The sequence below is a fragment of the Mesocricetus auratus genome, unplaced genomic scaffold (assembly GCF_017639785.1).
Source record: "Mesocricetus auratus isolate SY011 unplaced genomic scaffold, BCM_Maur_2.0 Super-Scaffold_100006, whole genome shotgun sequence".
Taxonomy (NCBI): domain Eukaryota; kingdom Metazoa; phylum Chordata; class Mammalia; order Rodentia; family Cricetidae; genus Mesocricetus; species Mesocricetus auratus.
This window is the reverse complement of record NW_024429190.1, coordinates 46288581-46309162: the sequence shown is the minus strand read 5'-3', so window position 1 is coordinate 46309162 and position 20582 is coordinate 46288581. Positions and strand designations below refer to the sequence as shown.

General features: G+C 45.1%; 1 protein-coding gene across 1 annotated transcript; it reads right to left on the bottom strand.

Moving 5' to 3' along the window:
- Positions 1–1945: 1945 nt before the first annotated feature.
- On the bottom strand, positions 1946–6111 carry Shisa3 (shisa family member 3). Its single transcript, XM_005074356.4, has 2 exons — positions 5828–6111; positions 1946–3341 (listed from the first exon to the last, which is right to left on the bottom strand). The coding sequence occupies exons 1-2, from the start codon at positions 6102–6104 to the stop codon at positions 2902–2904; spliced, it is 717 nt and encodes a 238-aa protein (XP_005074413.1). The 5' UTR covers positions 6105–6111; the 3' UTR covers positions 1946–2901.
- Positions 6112–20582: the final 14471 nt, after the last annotated feature.

Sequence of the window (20582 nt, the reverse complement as noted above, 5' to 3'; positions counted from 1 at the left end):
TAAACACTGAGCTGACCTCAATGACAGAGAGGGAGAACTGACAAGCAAAGGGGTAAAGACTGGGCTGGTTTAACCCCCAGAAACAGCTGACCTGACAAAGGATAGCTCTTGAATCCCAGACTGATGGCTGGGAATTCAGCATGGGACTGATCAAGATCCCCTGGTGTGAGGAGGCCTAGGCAATATATGAGGCCTTGGGTAGATCAATATTTATCCCTGGCATACAAATGGACTTTGGGTGCCCATCCAACAATGAGAGATGCGCTCTCACCCTGGACTCTTGGGGAAGAGTCTAAGCCCTGTCCTGGATGAAATGACAGACTATAGACACCCCATGGAGGGCCTCACCCTCCCTGGGGAAATGAGGGGCATTGGGAGGTTGGTGGGAGGGTGTGGGAGGAGGGGAGGGAAAAGGAGAGGGACCTGGGATTGACGTGCGAAGCAACCTTGTTTCTAATTTAAATTTAAAAATAAAATTAAAATAAAAAAATAATGTGTCCTAGTCTCCCTAGAGGCAGGAAACAGAAAGTGCAGTAACTGAATTGTGCTCAGCATGGGAGGGGGCATTTCCACCCTCTTGTAGACTGGAAGTGGGCATGGGAGGATGAAATTGGCTCAGTGACTCTATGAAGGATTGACATCTGAGTCCTTAGTAACCTGCCAAAGCTTTGACAATTTCTAGTAGGTTCTCTGTCTGTCTGTCTCCGTCTATCTCTGTCTCTGTCTCTCTCTCATTAGAGCACTGAGTGGGTTTGTTTTAATTACATGTATATTACTCATGTATATTTTGACCATTAAAGAGATTACAAAATAAGAAACATAAACTGCGCCCACCAGTTCCAAGAATCGATATATGAGCACACCCACATCAGTATATATGTGACACACCCGTAACACCAGTATGTGAGTGGGAGGGAAAGCTGCAGTGGCAGGATTATGAATTCTAGACCAGCCTTGACTTGTAGGGATACACTATCTCAAAAAAAGTTATGTATTTCAAAGCAGATGCTGTCCTGGTGTTTGAATCAACTACTACACACCAACTCCAGTATTTACTTGCTGTAGAGAGTTGACCAAGTTACTACACACCTCTGCCTGCATTTCCAAGTCTATAAAGTGGGGATTGTAAGACCTCCCTGTTAGCATCATTTGGAGCATGGGGTAAGTTAATACACAACTGCTCAGCACTTGGCAGAAGTTAACATAAAACTGCCAATGAAGTGGTACAGGGCATATGTGAGGACACAGACGTGTGGTTCTGATGGCTGTCTTGAAGGCTTGTTCTTTACATTCAGCTGCTTCTTTAGTTGTTGTGTATAATCTTGGATACTTGGGAGAAAGACTACATTTGCACGTGGGAGAAAGAAGAGGCTGGAAGCTGGCTGGCAGGGGAGTCATGGCTTCACACTGGTCTCCTCTGACCCTCAACTGCAGACCAAGGAAGCCAATTAACCCTCGTCGGGCAGAATTCTACCTCCATTGACACAGGGCAGCGCTACTGAAGGTGATTGAGACCTAACAAATTCTCAGAAACTGGACTTTCAAGCTGCACCATCGGGGGTAGGTGGCAGTGTAGGAGGCACGTGATGGATAGGCAAGGGTCTGGAAAGTGGCGGGTGGCCTGACCCCATGTTGGGCAGAATGAGCTGCATCACATCTTCTGTGTGTCACAAAAAGTCAGACTTCAGGTTCTTATGAAAAATGTCTGGATGTTCAAACTTTACAGGTCATGTGGTGTGGGGGGGGCGGTGTGTGTACCACAGACAGTTTGCTAAGATCTCTGTAAGAATTGACCTCTGCTGCTTTCACAAATCCTAATGAAGATTATGTTTCCCTTAATTTCAAAAGCTGAAGTATGGGATAAAGACACTTCCTCTTATTAGATAGCAAAGAAAAGTTGTCACTAAGTGTATACAATGAAGAATTTTGATTTGAAAACCTCAAATAGGGTTCGGGAAACCAGAGAAGTTTATTTTTCCTAGCCTGGCCCATATGTGTACTCACCAGACATCATACACAGCCACACATAAAATGTGGATTTCTCAATGGTTCCACTAACAGATGGCCTTTGACTTCCACAAAAGTTACAGTGTGACTTCTAAATAATTAGTACTGTCAATGTAGCAAGTAAATTAAATTACAAATCTTCATGTTTATATATAATTCTTTTTACAAATAAATGTTTTAAGACCCAATTGTCCAACTTTCATTTTAAACGCTAATATTGCTGAACAAAAAGTCTGCAATAAATATTCCCCAAGGTTGGCAGAGGAAGTGATTTTACACAGAGTCTGTGCTACAACAAATGTTTAAGTATGTATTTAAAACTTTAATCTTCCTATGTGGTTACTGAAACCTTGTATTTTGGAAAAAGAAAGCTCTTACATTTTAAACAAAATTTGTTATTAATTTAAGAAGTAAATATTCTCATCATACTAACATTACTTAAGGTTAGGTCACTCTCAAAATTATAAATATGTGGTTCACTGGTCCCTCAAGTTTACTTAACAGTTAAATTTTAAGTGAACCTTTACAATTACAATTAAGCATATGACCTTCCTTATTTATGTATATATTTGTATTATAATTCAATCAACACAGGAAAAGGAACACAGGACACTTTTCTACAAAGGATAGGTGAATTGTCCAGTAAAATATTTTCCTTCAACTTGCAAACTGATCATCAAACTGCCGAATATTTTGACAAAAGATGAGTAAGTTGTAATGTTCATCATGTTTGCAAAGTCAGGCCTCTGTAGCCAAGGACCTCAAGACCAGAGAGTGCTGTATCTTTCTGGACCACTCTTCCATGATCATGATGCCTTACCACAAATTTCCTCCAAAAGTGAGTACCGCTTGGCCAGGGTAGCAATATTCACCTGGCTACCATTTCACCGCCCATCAACTGGAACTGAAATCCGGACAGCTTTTCCCAGGTAACGGGGGCTCCTGCTGGAGAGGGTAGGCAAAATATTGTGGTGACACCAGGAAACCAGATGGCTGGGTTAGGTGTATGGCGTGGCCAGTGGTATAAGGTGGAGGTGATGAAGGTACCAGGCAGCCTGGCTCGGCCCTGGCAAAGGAGAACCTTCTGACAGAGCCTCCTGTGGAGCTGGAGCTGGTGGCCGTGCTGGACTGCCTGGAAGGGGCTCTGAGGCTGGTGGAGGTGAGGATCATGGGCAAGGTCTCTGTTTGATAGCTGCGGAGTGAGAAGCGGATTGGTTGCTGGGAGGGCTCCTTGGGCCTCAAACAGGTGCAGCAGTAGATGGCCACTAAAGAGCCCAAGATGATGAAGGCGATGAAGATGGAGCCGACGATCAGGAAGGGGACGTAGACAGGCTCTAAAAGGCAAAACAGACACACAGAGTTGATGGGTAAAGGCCGCTCAACCTTTGCTTTAGCGTCTTCAGTGTGGGAAGCAGAAGGCTCACTATTGCTGTGGCTCAGCTTTTCAGAGCACGTGACTGGCAACCTCCAAATCACAAACTACGATGATGGAATGAGTGTTCTTGCTGCCCCTAGTAGGGAGGAAGCAAACTGATCCCATAGCCTCTGGTAGCAATTAGCCATCATATTGAACATCTGGAAGTTAGAAATGAACAATCTGTCGTCCTATTCGTACACAGAAGGGAGAAGGTGAGCTTGAGGGTTACCCTGGATGTGCATTTAACTCCTGGGTTTTAGGAGTTCTGTCACACTTAAGAGCCTAACCCATCTTCTAGACTGACGATCAATCTCCTGCCCAAATGGTTCAAGTCTAACAAAAGAACCAGATCTGTTGAATGAAGCCTGGGGTGTCATGGGACTCTAGAACAGTAAAGCAGTCTGCAGTGAGCCCCAATTTACTGCATCTCCCATCTCCTCACAAATCACCAGTCCTGACTCCAGTAGTACCTGTCTCTATGTCCCCACCCACAGATAGAACAACAACACACACTTCTTGGTATTGGCATCTCTCAGACAGCAAACCCTAGTTTGCTTTCATCTCTAAAACGAAGAGAGAATTAAGACTATACCCACCCCCCCAGAGGTATCATGGGGGCAGCTGTCCCAGTTGCTTCTCTGTGTCAAAGAACCATGATGAGAGGCTGCCTCCAGTTTCTGGGCAGCAGACAAACACCTGAGCTGACCAAGGCCCTTGTGCCTTTTTTTTTTTTTCTGTATCTGATTGGTTTTTCCACCAAGGCCATGAGAGATAGAAACTCCCTCCATTCTAGATATGGACACGTATCAAAGGGCTTTGAACTTTTCCAGAGATAAGGCCAGTGAGCCACAGGAAACAGCCTAAGGGCTGCTAAGTTACTTCTTCTGCTTCTCTTAGGCCCACCTCTGTGAGTACCACAAGTATATACGGCTAGGCAAAAGTGGCCTGTACACTTCACCAAGCATCTGTATGATGGTTTCATCAGTAAACTGATTCTTTGATGGCAATATGCCCATGTTAAATTTGAGAAGTGGCCCAGTGTAGTTAAGTCCCCAGAGGCTAAACTGCTGGCAGGATTCGAAGCCACTATCCATCTGCTTAGCCCGATCCTAGACTCACTAAATGGTGAGAGTACTCCTGTCCTCTGCTCTCTTCTTTTGATTCTCCCCTCCCACAGTCTACCTCTCCAGCAGGAGGCTGGCTTGCCCTGCCTAGAGGAGCAGGGGCCCTAGTACAGGACCAGGAACCAGCAGGGAAGTCTCGTTCCAATAGACCAGGATAGCCCAGAGTTCTCTGCCTTCCACTCAGATCCCAGATCCCAAGGACTGAAAATGTTGACACTCTCCCCTAAACACAAAAATTAAATCCCAGAAGAGAAACCCCAGGATGCTCCTGGCCCCCTTTCTTCTGGATTGTCATTTGGAGGATGAGACAAGGATGGTCTCTCCTGCATCCCTCCCCCTGCCTTCCACAGGATCTAGTAGGGTACAGGTTCCAGGCCAAAGCCTCACAGTCCTGGAGAATCGCGGGTTCTCAACTCTGCACACTTCTCGGGTTTCCTGGCAATAAAACCATCGCCTTGAGCCATAAAAGGTTTCCCTAATGTTCCTATTCAAGTGGAAAACTTTTTCCAAGGTGTAAATTTCCTCTGCTGGGGTCATGATTTATTCACCTCTTAAGTGAGCAAGTGAGCAGAAATTTGAGCCGTGTTTTCCGACGTGAGAATAGGGGGCCCTGAGGAAGCCTGTGACCCTGAATTTTAAATCCCACCCCGAAGATTTGGGTGATTCTGAAAAGCATGACAATGGGAGGGGGTACAGAGAGGGTAATACAGTTCGGAGAAGTAAAGGAAGTTAGGGAGAGCGAGGAAATGCTACCACTCTACCAAAAAGGGGGGGGGGAGTAAGGAAGACAGAAGAAAGAGAGAAGGGGGAGGAAAGGAAAGGAAAGGAAAGGAAAGGAAAGGAAAGGAAAGGAAAGGAAAGGAAAGGAAAGGAAAGGAAAGGAAAGGAAAGGAAAAAGTCTCCCTGCGGAATGGATCTGGTCTCTTGATCACAATTGCGTTCCCTGCGTTTTCTGACACTTCCGGAGCTCCCTAAGCAACCAGTGTGCACACGAAAACCCAGCCTAGCTCCAGCTGTCTTCCCTAGAAGCACCAGGTGCACACCAGCCCCACAGTCCCCTCAATCCCTTGCAAACTTTCCTTAGGGCCGAACCACGGAGACCACGTGCAGCTGGGATTCAAACTGCAAAGCAATGGGATCCCCCGATCTGAATGAAATGCGGTCACCCACCCTTCCCTCCATGCCCAGACCCTGAGGAGTTCACTTTGCGCCCCGAGCTAATAAAGCGTGCCTGTGTCTGGTGGACACTGCCGGGTCCGCCCAGGGACGCCGCACTTACGCGCAGTAATGCCGGGGTGCTCCAGCTCTCCGCGGTCGTTGGTGCAGCCGCCCTGCTCCAACCTGGCGTCGGCTGCAGCGCAGCAGTAGCGCAGCGCGCACGAGCCGCAGCAGATGGTGGCGTCCTGCGTGTCGAAGTCCTCGGGGCACTGGAACCCCTCGTGATAGTTGCCCTGTGCGTCCACCCAGCCGTGGCAGTATTCCCCAGGTTGCTGAGCGCCCACCGGGCCCCAGCGCAGCAAACCTACGAAGAAACAGAGCGCCAGCAGCGCCCCCATCGCCGCCCCGCGCCCGGTGGCAGTTGGAGAGTCGGAGGGCGGAGCCGGGGCTCCGGGGACCACGGTTCCGCCTCCCCCGACCCTGTGCGGCCAGCTGACCCCGCGGTCGCGAACAGGCTCTCGTGGGTTAGAAGCCGCCGGGCAGGAGGCGCGGGCTGCGCCACGGGCTCCGCTGGCAGGGAGATAGCATGGTGCGCGGGGGCGAGGGGACCAGGGTGCGCGGGAGACCACCGCGAAGGCTGCGACTGAAACTGCAGTCGCCCTTGGCCGGGCTCATCGCGCTAGGAGCACCCGCGCCCGGGCCGCCTCCTTCCCCGCTTTCCTCGGGGTCCGTCCGACCCCGGATCACCAACTATAAGGCCGGGCAGCGTCCCGATTGTGGGCTGTCGCCGGCTACCCAGCAGAGTCAGGAGCGCAGACCCCGGGGACCTGCTGCTAACTCAGCTCTGGCCCCTGACAGTCACGCGGGCGGGAGACAGCCTAGCCGAGGCCAAGTGCAGAGGACCTGGGGTGGCTGACAGATCTGCCTGCAGGGCGTCCCTTTAAAAGGCAGAGGGAGGAGGAGACACGCGGGTGAGGAAGAGTCCGCCCTCCGGGGTCGCCGCGCGAGCTAATCACAGCGGACACACGGTGGTGCGGGCCCCGACGCCCGCAGATTCACGCGCGTCTCCCAGCCGCCCCCCCACCCACCCACGGCGCTCCCCCGGGACTTGGCGGTGACCCCCGAGGGAACCTGTCCCCCGCCCCCCCACCTAGCTGTCACACAGCCAGGGAAAGCCCGCAGAACGACGGTAAAGGCTACGGTCCCGCCTTCGTCCACGAAGGCCAGCTCGCGAGGGGACGCGCCGACCAGCTGGAGTTTCACCGGTTTCATTTGAAAGCCAGAGCAGAGGTTGGCGTTCATCAGGTGTTCTGTGGGCTTTTTGCACAGACTCAGTTCGTTCCTATTCTGGGGTTTCGTTCGGTTCCGATAACTTGATTTTTAGGGTCACCAACATCTGTACCTCACTCCCACACGCCACCACCCCCTCCCAGCTTCCACAAGTTCACTCTCAGCCGCCTCCTTCCCGCACCGCTGAGCCGGCGCCGGGGAGGACCCGGGTCAGCTCCGCCAGCCGCACTTCAAAGGCCAGGGTTTCGGTGTTCGCGCCCGCAAAGGAAATAAAAGAGCAGAATTAATGATAATCGAGCCTATCTGAACTTCTGTTCGGGCAAAGAAACACATTTGTTTAAATGATGTGTCCCTTGTGGGCTGTTTGCAGGGGCACGGCTGCTCCAGCGGAGGGAGAGTCTTGCGAAGCCCGAGTTATGTGAAACCTGGGCTAACGTCAGGGCTTTATTTTTACTGCAACCTGTGTTTCCTCTCCGGGTTTATTGGTTCCTTACGTGTGAGGACGTTCGTCTTAGCCACACGGTTTGTCAAACACTCTGAATACCGCCACCGATTTAGATGTTAGCAAGTCTCATGAAACAAATGGAAGGAAGTGTCTGAGCGCCGCCAACACGAGCGAGCGGTCACGAGTATTTATCACACCCGCAGCTGCCCGTGATCCCAGAGGCTTCCAGAAAAACTTCAATGCCGAGTAAAACCGTTTATTTTTAAGCCTCTAAAGTCCATTCCGAGTAAAGAATTACTTCTAGCTTCTAATCTTAAAAATCGAGATTATCATTTAATTTTAGAAGTAAATATCATACATTCCACGTACTTAACAGACTATGCAAAACTTTATCGCTCTATGACAGACACTGGGAGGGGGCAATGATAAGTTAACAAGCTGTTAAGGATGGCCAAATTACGTTTAGGCAAACAAACAGAGTATATTTTCTTGACTAAGAACTTAATTGAAGCACACCGGGAAACTATTTTGGTAGAAATTTCGTAGGTAATAGATTTTTATTTATATAGGGAAAAAAATGTTGTTACCGGGCTTTCAAGTTGGGGAAGAAAAAAAAAACCTCTATTTTTTTGGAGGCAGGGTGGTTTTGTTGTTTTCAGGAAAACAAAGGGAAAGTCGTTTAGAAACCACAGCAAATGTGAGCTACAATGATCATAATAAAATGACTGGACTCAAAGACACACTAACTCTTAATAACTTTCCCAGAACCACACTACTTAATACCTTTTTTTTTTCTTAGTTGAGATTTGAGGAATTTCATTACATCACAACTGTGTGAAACTGTACAGCAGCAACAGCCGCCTCCAACAGTCCCCAAGGGTCAAGTTTCCCCCTTATCCAGCTGTTCTTTGATAGCGTTAATATTTTAAAGAGTGATTTGTTGGCACTTCCCTCCCATTAATTACATTCTCTGTGCCACAGTGGGGTTCTTTTCCCTGGGACACTAGCTATAATTAATTTCCTCATTTGGAGCCCCTGTCTGTTTGACTTATTCACAGGGTGTTCTACCCAAATTTAGTTGGGTGATGTTTACTAAGGGGAAATAAGCAAACTTCTAAATTAGTTGATACTCCATAAATCTGTTAAGTACAAACATTAAAACAACTGCGCACCATGCTTTCCTCTCTAAGTGCTGGATGCTAACTGCTTTCAGGTTACAATACCAGCCCAAGGGGCTAGGACGGGTAAATGTGTGAGGGTTGCTTCTCATAAAGATCCACTCAAGCTTCGCACGTTGATAGGTTTTCACTTCAAAAACAATGCTCTAAGAACAACACATGCCTCTTTTTAGGTTTACAAACATCCAAGAATTTCAGAGATTCTGTTATTGTTTTCATAGTACAGGAAGACTTGTGACCTCCTCCTAAAAGCCTTTAGAGAAAGATAACCAAAACTTTCTACCCATTGTGTCATGTAGAGGTTTTAGAATGTTACATTTTCTGCCGACACAGTAACAAAAAAGTACCTATTTGATGAATAACACAATCTTAAAAAAAAATCACTTTCCCAGTCTACTCTCTCTTGTGGTCTTCAGGAGATTTCTATAGGAAATGAGTTACATGATACGATGCCTGGGATTTTCTTTAATAAACACCAGAGATGGGGAAGGGGAAGAGAGGGGACAAGAAGAGAGCAGCACCCAGAGAGGATGGGATGGCAACACGCTGATAATTGTAGCTGAGTAAAGGGACCTTGTATGACATAATCACAGTTCCGTCTTTTCACACACTTTCTCTGGTGTCACTGTTGACGGAATGCAGGGCCTTATACTGAGTGTGACCTCTGCCATTGGGTTCTATTACCTGCCCCACTTTTTTAAAAAAAATCATAAATCAGTACTGTAGTCTCCTTTATCAAACCTTGCTCTGTTTGTTTCTGAGAGAGAGAGAGAGAGAGAGAGAGAGAGAGAGAGAGAGAGAGAGAGAGAGAGAGAGAGAGAGAGAGAGAGAGAGAAGACAACCTGGAGAGGGCTGAGAACTAAGAAAAAATAAAGAGAGAGGAAGAAACACCAAAGTAATGCCTTAAAATGTTAGGGGTGGGAGGGATTGACTTTGACTAAGGAAGTTCCCATGAGTTCATTTGCATTGGACCCAGAAACAAAGTGAAAAAAAAAGTAACAGAATATTAGATGTGGAGGCGGGAAGATCTATGCAATCTTGGAGCTTCTTCGGCATTATGACCAGTTTTCTATATCCTTTAAACTCCAGGATGCATGTTATCCAGAACCTTCTTTGTTATCAGCATTCCTTAAAATAACAACTAAAGAGTAAAAAACGCTTTAGCAAAACAACAACAAATGGTTCCTTAAGCCATCCTAGGGTCCTTTTCTGGAGTGGTTTGTTATCACTAACTTTCCTTTAACTCCTTTGCTGGTGACCTAATGAAATTCTTTCTTGGGTCACTCGCTATATATCTTATTCCGGCCCTCTTAAACCTGAGTTAGTTGAAAGGGATTTTTTTTTTTGAGAGTTGCAATATCTCATATTTACCACTAAAGTACAGAAAGGTCCCAAGAAATAGGAAGTATTACTCTCAGAACCTGGAAACCGGTCCCCATGGAGGTATTGTACAATCAATTCCTCATGATTGATTGAGCAGGCTCTTCCCGCTGCCCAGAATAGCTGGCTGTCTCAGTCTGGTCATCTATAAATAGAAGGAATTAGACACAGCACCCTTGAAGCAGAGTGTGCAGAAACACTGTAGGAAACTTGTGAAAACACAGATTTGGGTTCTGAGTGAGCATCCACTGAGGCCAGAGCCTAAGGAGTTTGGGGATGGTGTGCTAATGCTGAAGCTGCTGGAATCAGAACCATTTTCTAAACCCCTCCTGCTGTCCTCTGTCCCCAGATTCAGGTCAAGTGAAGCAACCAAAACTGCATGTTCACCTAAATCCCACCTCCTTTCTGGGCCACTCCCTGGGCCCTGGATCCCAGCACTTCTCAGCCAAACATTTAATGCAGCTGTCAGTCACAGATACCACTTCCTGGCTACAAGAGGCTCTCGGTGAAAGTGTCCAAACGCACACGGGAGCAGCCCTCGTGTGGTAAGATGAACTCAAGAGCGGGAAGTAAAGGAACGGAGGGCATTTGCAGGCCAGTGGCATTGATGTCTATTCTGCCTCCACAAGTGTTAGAGTTGATCTCTTCCTAGTACGTGGTAGAGGTTCTATAAATAGAGTTGAAATGGATGGCTGAATAAATGACAAAATGAATGTTTTCCTTTAGCTTTTCCATAGCGCTTGCTTCCGAACTGTAATTCCGCGTTGGGGCATCTGTCTTCCTCATTACTGTAACTTCTAACAGTATGTGGTTGGCACGTAGGGGGTGTCTAGTAAGTGCTGAATGAATGACTGGCTGCCCCCACTATGTCAACTTGTTGTGACTGAAAGAGAGGCTTTCATGACTATGAAGAAACCAGAGGAGAAGGGTGAGCTTCCAAGGCTCAGGTAGTACAATCAGTGCTGCGTGCTTTAATTGAAGTGCCTTCAGAAATGGAAACGCATCAGCTCATCCTCCATGGAGACAGTGACGGCCCTGGTCTAAGACCACAGGACACTGAGCCTCGGAGCAGATAGACTGACTGTGAAGCTGGCGAGGTTTTGCACGTATGTCTCCTAACCTCGAGCAAGATTGTTTCAGCTTACTTCCCTGTACCTTCTGAAGGCAATTCTCTAAATAAGGAGGGTAGAATAAAACCATCCCTACCTTAGACTTTGGCAGAAGATGAGGCAGAACTCTAAGAGCCCGAGGTTTGGAACAGCTGCTGTTAGGTACTGTCCCCTTAGGCATGACAGGGACAATGAATTCATGAACTCTCAACAGGCGTCTGAATAAGACCAACATGATGACAGCACCAGTCAGACATGCCAGTGTGGGCAGGGGATGTCCTGTATGGTCCTTCCCCTAGGAGAGGTACAGGCGGTCAATGACCACTGAGAGAATCAGTTCCCTCCATGGATGAACTCCCACTTAGGTTGACTAATCCCAAGTGATCAGCTTGAGACACACACACAACCAACCAAAGCAAAAAGGATTCTGTAGGTTATATATACATGTGACAGTAACACTTAAAGAAATCATGAATTTACGGAGGAGGCATAGCAAGAGTTGGAGGGAGAAGAGGGGAGGGAGGGAGTAATGCAGAGGCTCATATATAAAGTTCTTAAGGAAAAAATGCCTTCCTTGAAGGACTGGTGCAAAGATCTAGAAGAAGGCATGTAGCTGGCATGGGGCTGGCCCTCTATAATTGGTGGGCACTTTGGGCCCCCGTCAGCTGACCTGAATCTACAGTAGAATCACCATTGCAAACTTCCTGATGAAACAGAGTAGGCCTGTTCCCTGACTGATTTGAGTAGATTATTTACAGTACCCCCTCATTCATTCCCTTCTTTGTTAAATGGACCTGTTCACAATTCCTGGCTGGCAAACGCCTCTGATTATTCACATTTCCAGTTACTCTCAAGCGACATTCCCAAGGCTAGGAGGCAGGTGGATAAGAGTAAGGATGGGGACCAGATGACACCCTTGTAGGGACAGACCAACTGGACAGACCCTGTGTCAGTCAGATTTCTGCAGGGTAGAGCCACAAACACAGGTGGGCACTTAATAAGTGTCTGATTAGTCTGTGCTTCTGTATTATGTCAGTAGAGGTGTAATTTATTAACTTGGTCTCCTGGCAACCTTCCAGGGCATGCATAATAAAATGACATTTTTCTTGAAAACATATAAATTAAATTAATTGGCATCCATATTTAATTGAAACTTCCTTGACAGTAGATGGATTCTCCCCCAGCGCCACCCTTCCTCAGCAAGGGGCATATCCCCCTGAATGCTTGCAGACTGAAGCGTGGTTAGGCCATCGTTCCCCGGGCCCGGGAGAGGCTGCCTTTCAACAGAGTTCAGGGCAGCAGGAAAAGTGAGCTGACCCTGGAAAAATCCTAATTGCTCCTCGGCTGCCCTCACTCTTAGGTAGGGAGAAGGTTTCTGGGGGAGAAAGAAAACAGAGGGTTCCCATTTCAGTCTTCGTAGTCTCTGCCCCATCTTTACCATCCTCCACAGAATGTTTACGTCCCCTTGAGGTTTACAATCTGCGCAGAATTCTAGGTCCTAGAATATAGAAGCTGCCATGTAGTTGATAACAAGTGTACTCTTTAAAACAGTCTTTCGGGCTCAAACAGTGTGTTTGTTCGGATCTGGGGCAGCGTAAGGGGCCAACGAGGCAAAGGTCCTGACTTCCACCCCTGGAGGTCAGCTGTTTCCTCTGGCTCAGGGAGAGAGACTGCCTACCTGACCTTGGCTTGCACGCTGCTCCTGTGAGTTATGTGAAAGACTTAGGCAAAGACCTTGGGGTATGCCACACATAATTCATGGCGCTTTTATGTCAGACATATATATATAGTCATGTGTGGTTTTAGTAGTGACAAAAATATCTTTATTTTTAAAGGCATGGAGGTTATCAAACATTCCTATCACTGATTCCAACAAAACCGCATCACAGCTTTGAATAAAGGAGTCAAAAATTGGCACTTAGGTTCTTCCATAAGAACCAGTTTACAGACCTGTTACTTGCCCTCAGTCAGCATGCCTGTGTTGATGAGGAGAGGTAGGCTTTCAAGTAGCTGACTAAAAGGCTTCTCATGGAAGACTGCTACCTTGAAGCTATTTCTACTGCTGACTTCAAGTTCACCTCTAGCAGAGCTGCCTGGTTTCCTGGCCATCCCCTAGGGTCTAATTGGAAGAATGTAGCTTAGCTCACTTTAGCAGGAAAACCCAAAACACACTTTTCCTCTTCAGATCCTGAGTGGCCTGTTGTCTCACTGGGTTACTGGGAGAAAGCCACTGAAAGAGCCTGTGTCTGGCTTTATCTCCCAATGTAAAAATGATTCACAAATCTTCATCTGAGCTGCCCCTCCTGTCCCAGGTGCTGTGAACATCCCTAACCTATCTAAACCACTGCCTCAGCTTACAAGGAGCACTCACTTCCTGTTAATCACCAGCACTATGGCGACTCTGCAGCCAGGACCACCAGCTGTCCTCATTCTTCATACAGTGTGAAGAACTCCTAAAGCTCCCGCCCCATGCATGCAGCCTTTGCCTCCAAAATGCTCATTCTATATTTTTGCCTGCCAACCTCTCACCACCACTGGGACTGTCTCCTCAACACTGGGACCAAACCTTAAGACTGTCTCCCCTAGGTTCCCAACAGAGAAAAGGGAAAGCCCTGCTCCATTTTTGACTTCACTCTGAATTTTATGATATAACCCATCTCACTTGGGCTGAGAAAAGGCCTGAACAGACCTGCCTCGCCACTGATTCTCAAATGTGTGCCCTTCAATTGCCTAAATCCACTGGGGTAGAGACGGCGACTTGTTTTTACCGGGACCAAGGACATCTCTTTCATCAAGTACCTGATTTACCCTGGACTCATCATAAATCCAAAGTCACACATGCACAGCTCTTATGAAAAGGAGAACATGCAGCATTTTTTTAATCCTCGAGATTTTCAATACTACGATTTCTGCATTGTAGCCTGGGCATAGTTAAGTGTGTCTTTCAAGGGTTCGTGTGTTGAAGTTGGATCCCTATGGGCCGCACTAAGTGGAGAAAGTTGACCAGATGCCTTTGGAAAGGTGAGAAGAAGTAGACAAGATGAACAGGATGGGCCACAAATGGTGAATTCCAGAAGCTTTATAGAAATAGGAAGATAAGTGTTCTCTCCCTCTGTCTCTGTCTCTCTCCCTCTCTCTCTCGTGTGTGTGTGTGTGTGTGTGTGTGTGTGTGTGTGTGTGTGTTTTACATCTTTGTCTCTTGCCTTGTGATCCTCCTATGTCACCAAGGGGCTGCAAAAGAAAAGAAAAGGCCACTGATAGACACAGGATTTTGACCTCTGACTAGAACCATGAGCCAAAATCGAATCTGATTTCTTTATAAGTTACCCAGCCTCAGAGGTTTTATCATTAACATAATATGGACTGATACAATGGTCTTTATTTTTAAGAAGTTAGTAAAAATGTAGGGGTTATTCATCCTTTCTTCACTGTCTTAATAAATTCTGAACACTTTGACATAAATGATATCTTGGGTTATTAATAAATGGTTGACTTAGGAAAAGTGACAAAAAACTGAAATACATAGAAAATAAGGAGAATGTGGTAGTTTGAATGTAATTGCCCCTATAAGCTGATAGAGAGTGGCACTATTAGGAGGTATGACCTTGTTGGAGTAGGTATGGCCTTGTTGGAGGAAGTGTATCATTGTGGATGCGGGCTTTGAGGGCTAATGTATACTCAAGCCATACCCAGTGTCTCAGGAAGTGCAATGGAGCTAAGTCCTGTGTTCAAGGAGATAAACGGATGAAGAAATGTAATAAAGAAACTGGTGATCTCAGGACAAGATTCCCATCCGGCTAAGTGTCCAACTTGTGAAAACAAATTAAAGGAAAGCTTAGAGCCAGGTGTGGTGGTTCACACCTTTAATTCAAGCATTCAGAAGGCAGAGGCTGTCAGATCTCTGAGTTTGGGGTCAGATTAGTGTACAGAGCAAGGTCCAGAAAAGCAAAGCTTAGGCAATGAAGGAAACCATCGAAAACATAAAGCTGATAAAGATATAATTAAAAGATTGTAGTACAAAGCTAGCCTGGTCTACAAATCCAGTTACAGGATAGTCAAGCTTAGGCAGCTGGAGAAGATGAAATTGAATGAGGGGCCATGTTCCAGCCCCAGTAAGCAACAGGACTTGGCAGCTTTAGCCACATGGTTCTGGTTTTAAAGATAGAAGTAGTAGGATTCTGGACTGTGGGTGTGAGAGATGGAGAGGTCTATGCTGCCTGCACTGAACCCTTGACCCAGCTCATTGTGAATGCTCGGTTGCATCGGGTGGGGATTTTCCTTGACCTAGTAAGGAAGAGCATTTCCTTCTGGGACCTTAGCGATGGTTCCCACATCTTTACATTCTTTCAAATTCCTGACACGGATCCACTTCGCCCATTTTTTGCTCCAGCAAACTCGTATCCAGATGATCAAGAAGAAGTCCTCACTATCTGCCCTGTGTCGAATCCAGACATTTTTAGGCGTCCAGTTAACCCCTAACAAGGAAAATGACCCTCAAATATGAAAGCTCCTATGGGAAAGTGCTGTCAACTCATAACCATGGCTGAGAATTGTTGTGTTTAGTACACACAGGGCACAAAGGCATCATGTATTCAAATTAGTTAGAGAAACTTTCATCTTTTTAATATAAAGTATCATCATGGTTGTTTTGTTTGGAATTTGCTTAAATTACTGTTCCCATTCATATATTGTGAACTTTTAGATGAACCGTGAATGTTTTCCTTTTTATTTGATATAACAATAGTGTTGTGGAATAAATAATTAAAATTTTAGATTTGACCAACCAAAAAAAAAAGATATAAGTAGTATGGAATATTCCTCTGTGACTAAGGAAAGCTTCTGAGGCCAGTCATGTGTCTCATGGGTGCCCCTGAATGGAAGCCTAGTAGAAAGGTCATTGTGTGAAACTGTAAATTGAAGCCTGGATTAGCTTGGAGGTCACAAAATGTTGGGGATGCCAGAGCCGTGGAATATCTGCTGAGGAAAGCTACTAACAGAGACTGAAACTAGCCCAATAGAAAGAGGTATGTTACAGTTCACCAAGCTGAAAGGAGTCGGAGATCTGAAGGGCGTTTTGATATCACACATGAAGATGCACAGTTTGGAGTTTGCCCAGATGGTTTTAGGTCTTCCTTTGGTCCAGTATTTCCTCACTATGCTCCCTTCCCTACTGTTTGGTTGGAACCTCCAGTTCTCCCCTGCATGATCCTGAAAGCCCCATTCCTCTCTCTCTCTCCAAGCCCCACCCCTCCCAGAGAATCTCCAACAAAGAAAGGATCACTATTGCTACTTCCTCGCCTGTTGCCCACCAGTAGCCCAAGTCCCCACCTAAGCATTCTAGCTTTTGACCATACTTGGACACAACCCCCTCATCTACAGGCTGTATAATCTCCCAGCTTTAGTTCAGGTATGTAGCTTCCCCAGCCTCAGTCCCTGGGACTGGAGAGCCTACCTGAGATTTGCTTTGCTCAAATAAACCTGTTGTACTTTTTCAATTCGGCTTGATTTGGTTTAAGAAACCTATTATCAGAGTATAGAAAACCTATTACCTCTGTTTTGTAACAGTAATGTATAACCTTTGCCATTATATGTTGAAAGTATGTTTTTTTATTATTTTGCTTTAATAGGGGATTGCCGTTAAGAGATTGCATGACTCTTGGAAGAGACTTTGAATTTTGGACTTTTAAATATTGTTGAAATATTAAATATTGTGATAGAATATGGGGACTTTTGATGTTGGACTAGATGCATTTTGCATTATGATAGTGGTACAAGCATATGGGGTCCAGGGAATGGAATGTAGTAGTTTGAATGGAATTACCCCCTTAAGCTCATAGGGAGTGTGCAGAGGCCCACAGAAGTGGCTGTGTTCCATCTTGACATAAGGTCAGAGAGTTTGAGACTATTATTGCTCCTTCAAGGTCAAACCACAGAATGTTTGGCCTAAGGTGTGACTATTATGTGTCTTGCATTGACAACAGGATATTTGGCCTAGAGTGTAGCTAATGGATGTCCTACCTAACAACAGGATATTTGGCTTAGGGTGTGGTGACCAGATGTTTGGGGTATTAAGAAGGTAATCACAATTACTTGTTCCTTGTGTCTTAGCATGGAATTCTTTTGCCCTTCCCCTTTTGATTGGGGTACATAAGATCTTTGAGTAATAAATTTGAGGCTGATCCCAGGATTCACTGGGTGCCCTCCTGACTCTATCTCTGTCTCTTGTCTGTTTCTTCCCTGAATCCACACTCCTCCTTCCAAGCACAGATCAGACTAGCCAGCAGGACCGGACCAATGGCCACCCTCAACATGGAGCCCTGACAGATGGCCCTCAATGTGGGGCCCAGACAGGAGTTCCTGGTGCTGTTAGGAGATGCGGTTTTGCTAGAGTAGGTATGGTCTTGTTGAAGGAGGTGTGTCACTGTGGAGGCGGGCTTTGCGGGCTCACATATGCTCAAGCCATGCCCAGTGTCTCAGCACTTCCTGTTGCCTATGGAGTAAAATGTAGGACTCTCAACTCCTTCTCCAGCACCATGTCTGCCCACAAACTGCCATGTCCCATCATAATAGACTAAACCTCTGAAACTATATACCACTACCTCAATTAAATGTTTTCCTTTATAAGGGTTGCCAAGGTCATGGTGTCTCTTCACAGCAATAGGAACCATAACTAAGACAATGAGGTAGTTCAGTAAAATAAGTGTCAATCACAAGGACCTGATTTCAGATCCCCCAAACCCATGTAAAGAAAGCCTGAATTGATAATACACATCTGTAATCTCCCTGCTCCTAAGCAAAATGGGAGATGGAGACAGGAGAATCTTGAGCTCTTGAAAGCCAACTAGCCTTGCATGTGCAGCAGTAGAAACAAAGCTGGTCTCAAACACGATAGAAGGTGAAGACCAGCACTCGAGGTTATTCTCTGAGCTCCACATTCCCACCATGGCTTGCATGTGTCCAGACTTTCACATACAAACAGGTACACCCATATACACATACACACGCAGACCATACATGAAATTGAAATAAATTGCTAAATATATTAGAGCAAGTTATTGACATCATTTAACAAATATTATCCTTTAAATTGGCGGTTCCCAATCCTGCAGATTGTGACCCCTTTGGGAGATCGAATGACCCTTTCACAGAGGTCACATGAGACCATTTGAAAACATTGATATTTACATTATGATTTATAATGTAGCAAAATTACAGTTATGAAGTAGCAACAAAAATAATTTTATGGTTTGGGGGTCAACACAAAATGCGGAACTGTATTAAAGGACTGCAGCATTAGGAAGGTTGAGAACCACTGCTTTAAATGAGTAAATTGTTTTCATAATTATCATTGCACATGGGTCAACTTGAAAAGCAGTATGCGTTTAAAATGCTTAATACCTTTATATATAAACTCACACATGTACATACATGTTTGGCTTTTCCATAATGAAATTTTGGGACAACTCCTCATCATTATTTAAGACTAATTGGGCCTTTATAAGAATGGGAAGACTGTGTTTCTAAGTCCAAATACAAAATTTCCAATCAAAGTTTGGGAAAAATTATCCTCCTAAACCAGTGGTCAACAAAGATTTTCTTTTACCAAAGCCAGATGGGAACAATTTCAGGCTCCAAGGGACATATGGTCTCTGTCCCAACCTCTTTGCTTTGATGTAACAGGGGAGCAGCTGTAGATACAGAAGTAGATGGACATGGCTGCCTTCCAATAAAACTTTATTCATGGGTGCCCAGATTTGAATCTCATGTAACTTTCACTTGTCATAAAACATTATTTTTCATACACTTAAAAATGCAAAACCCATTCTCAATGTGTGAGAGACAGGAGCCAGCCCTTGTGAACTTGGTAAATCTCTTTTCGTTTATTTATTTTTGCATGTATTTATTTTATCATGTGTGTGCATGCTCACATATGCACATGTGTCACTGTGCAAATGGAGGTCAGAGACAATATTCCAAGTTGGTTCTCTCCTTCTATCATGTGGGGTCCAGAAATTGAACTTAGGTCATCAGGCAGTTACTGTCTGAACCACCTCACTAGCCCCTGCATCACTTTTCAATATTCAGACACTAACTTCACTCTCCTCCCAGCCTATTGGTGATGTAAGTCAAGGCAACAATAGCAGCAAGCCAGGCCATTGTTAATATCCTGCCTCTCATTCAGGACCATTGCTAGCTTGCTAGCATTTAGAGGAGGAGAAATGATGTCACACATCTGAGCTACACTGAGTGTGTGACCTAGGCAACAGCACCCTTATCCTTCATGGTTTGAAAAACACATTCTGGTGACACAAAGAAATGACATCAGAAAAGAATCACAGCTCTCTGGACTCCTTTTCTTGTTGAATGTTAGGTGATTGGGGACAAGGTACAGAGAGCCTCTGGACAGAGGACTAGATCTTACCAAATTGACAAGAGAAGAAAAAGTGTGGTCATTCTACTGACACCTGTGTCCTCGATGATCTATAGAAAAATATTGAAAATATTATCTAACTATAATATCATGGTATTTAGCAATTCCCTAAGATAAACTGAACCCATAAGTCATGGGTTGGGGGCTTCAAAACTGAGGTCTAGATCTGATTCTTCAGCAGCCAGGCCACAAAAGTATGCACTATGAGTCATTCATAAAAACTTGGTCATGATGCATATATATATATATATGTATATATATATATATATATATATAATCTGCTTTAGGAAAAAAGATCATGATGCAATTGGAAAATGCTCCAACTCAAACAGTTGAAATGTTCACTGGTGGCTATTTTAAATCTGCTATCTGAAATCTACAACTATGCCAAACAACTCTTTCTCTCTCAGTAGGTCTGGGTTAGCTTTGCTAGTAAAATTTCCTTCTGGGGAATTTGTCACCCTCACTCAGAGTGTGGGATTTGCAAGAGTCATTTATGGCAGTATGTGTGGGGTTAGATAGAACTAATTTCTGTATAACACTATATTTTTATTGCACCAAGAAAATTCTAATGAAATAAACCAATGTGTGAAATATATTTTCTCACCAGAATTATACCAGCCATCAGACTCCCAGCCATCACTCATTTTCACGTTACATAATTTAACTTAATTGAATGAAAATGTTCTAATTTCTTGATGGTATAGCTAAACCTCAGAGATTTCATTACAAGAAAAAAATAAGCTATTCACATAAGCAATACTCATTTTAGATGAGCATCATATAAAATGGCTATAATTATTGAACATTGGGGTTTTGATTCACTAACAGTGGTGTTGTGATCACCTTTTTACTTGTAGTCAGTTGTGTAGAGAGAAGCCTTCCTGCCAGCCTGGTTCCAGAGCCACATCAGTCCCAAATAAACATACAGGAAGCTATATTAATTATGAAGCTGTTGGCCGCTTGCTTGGTTTCTTACTGGCTATCTCTGACTTAAGTATTTACGCCATAATTGTTAATCTAAGTATGTCTCTTACTGCAGA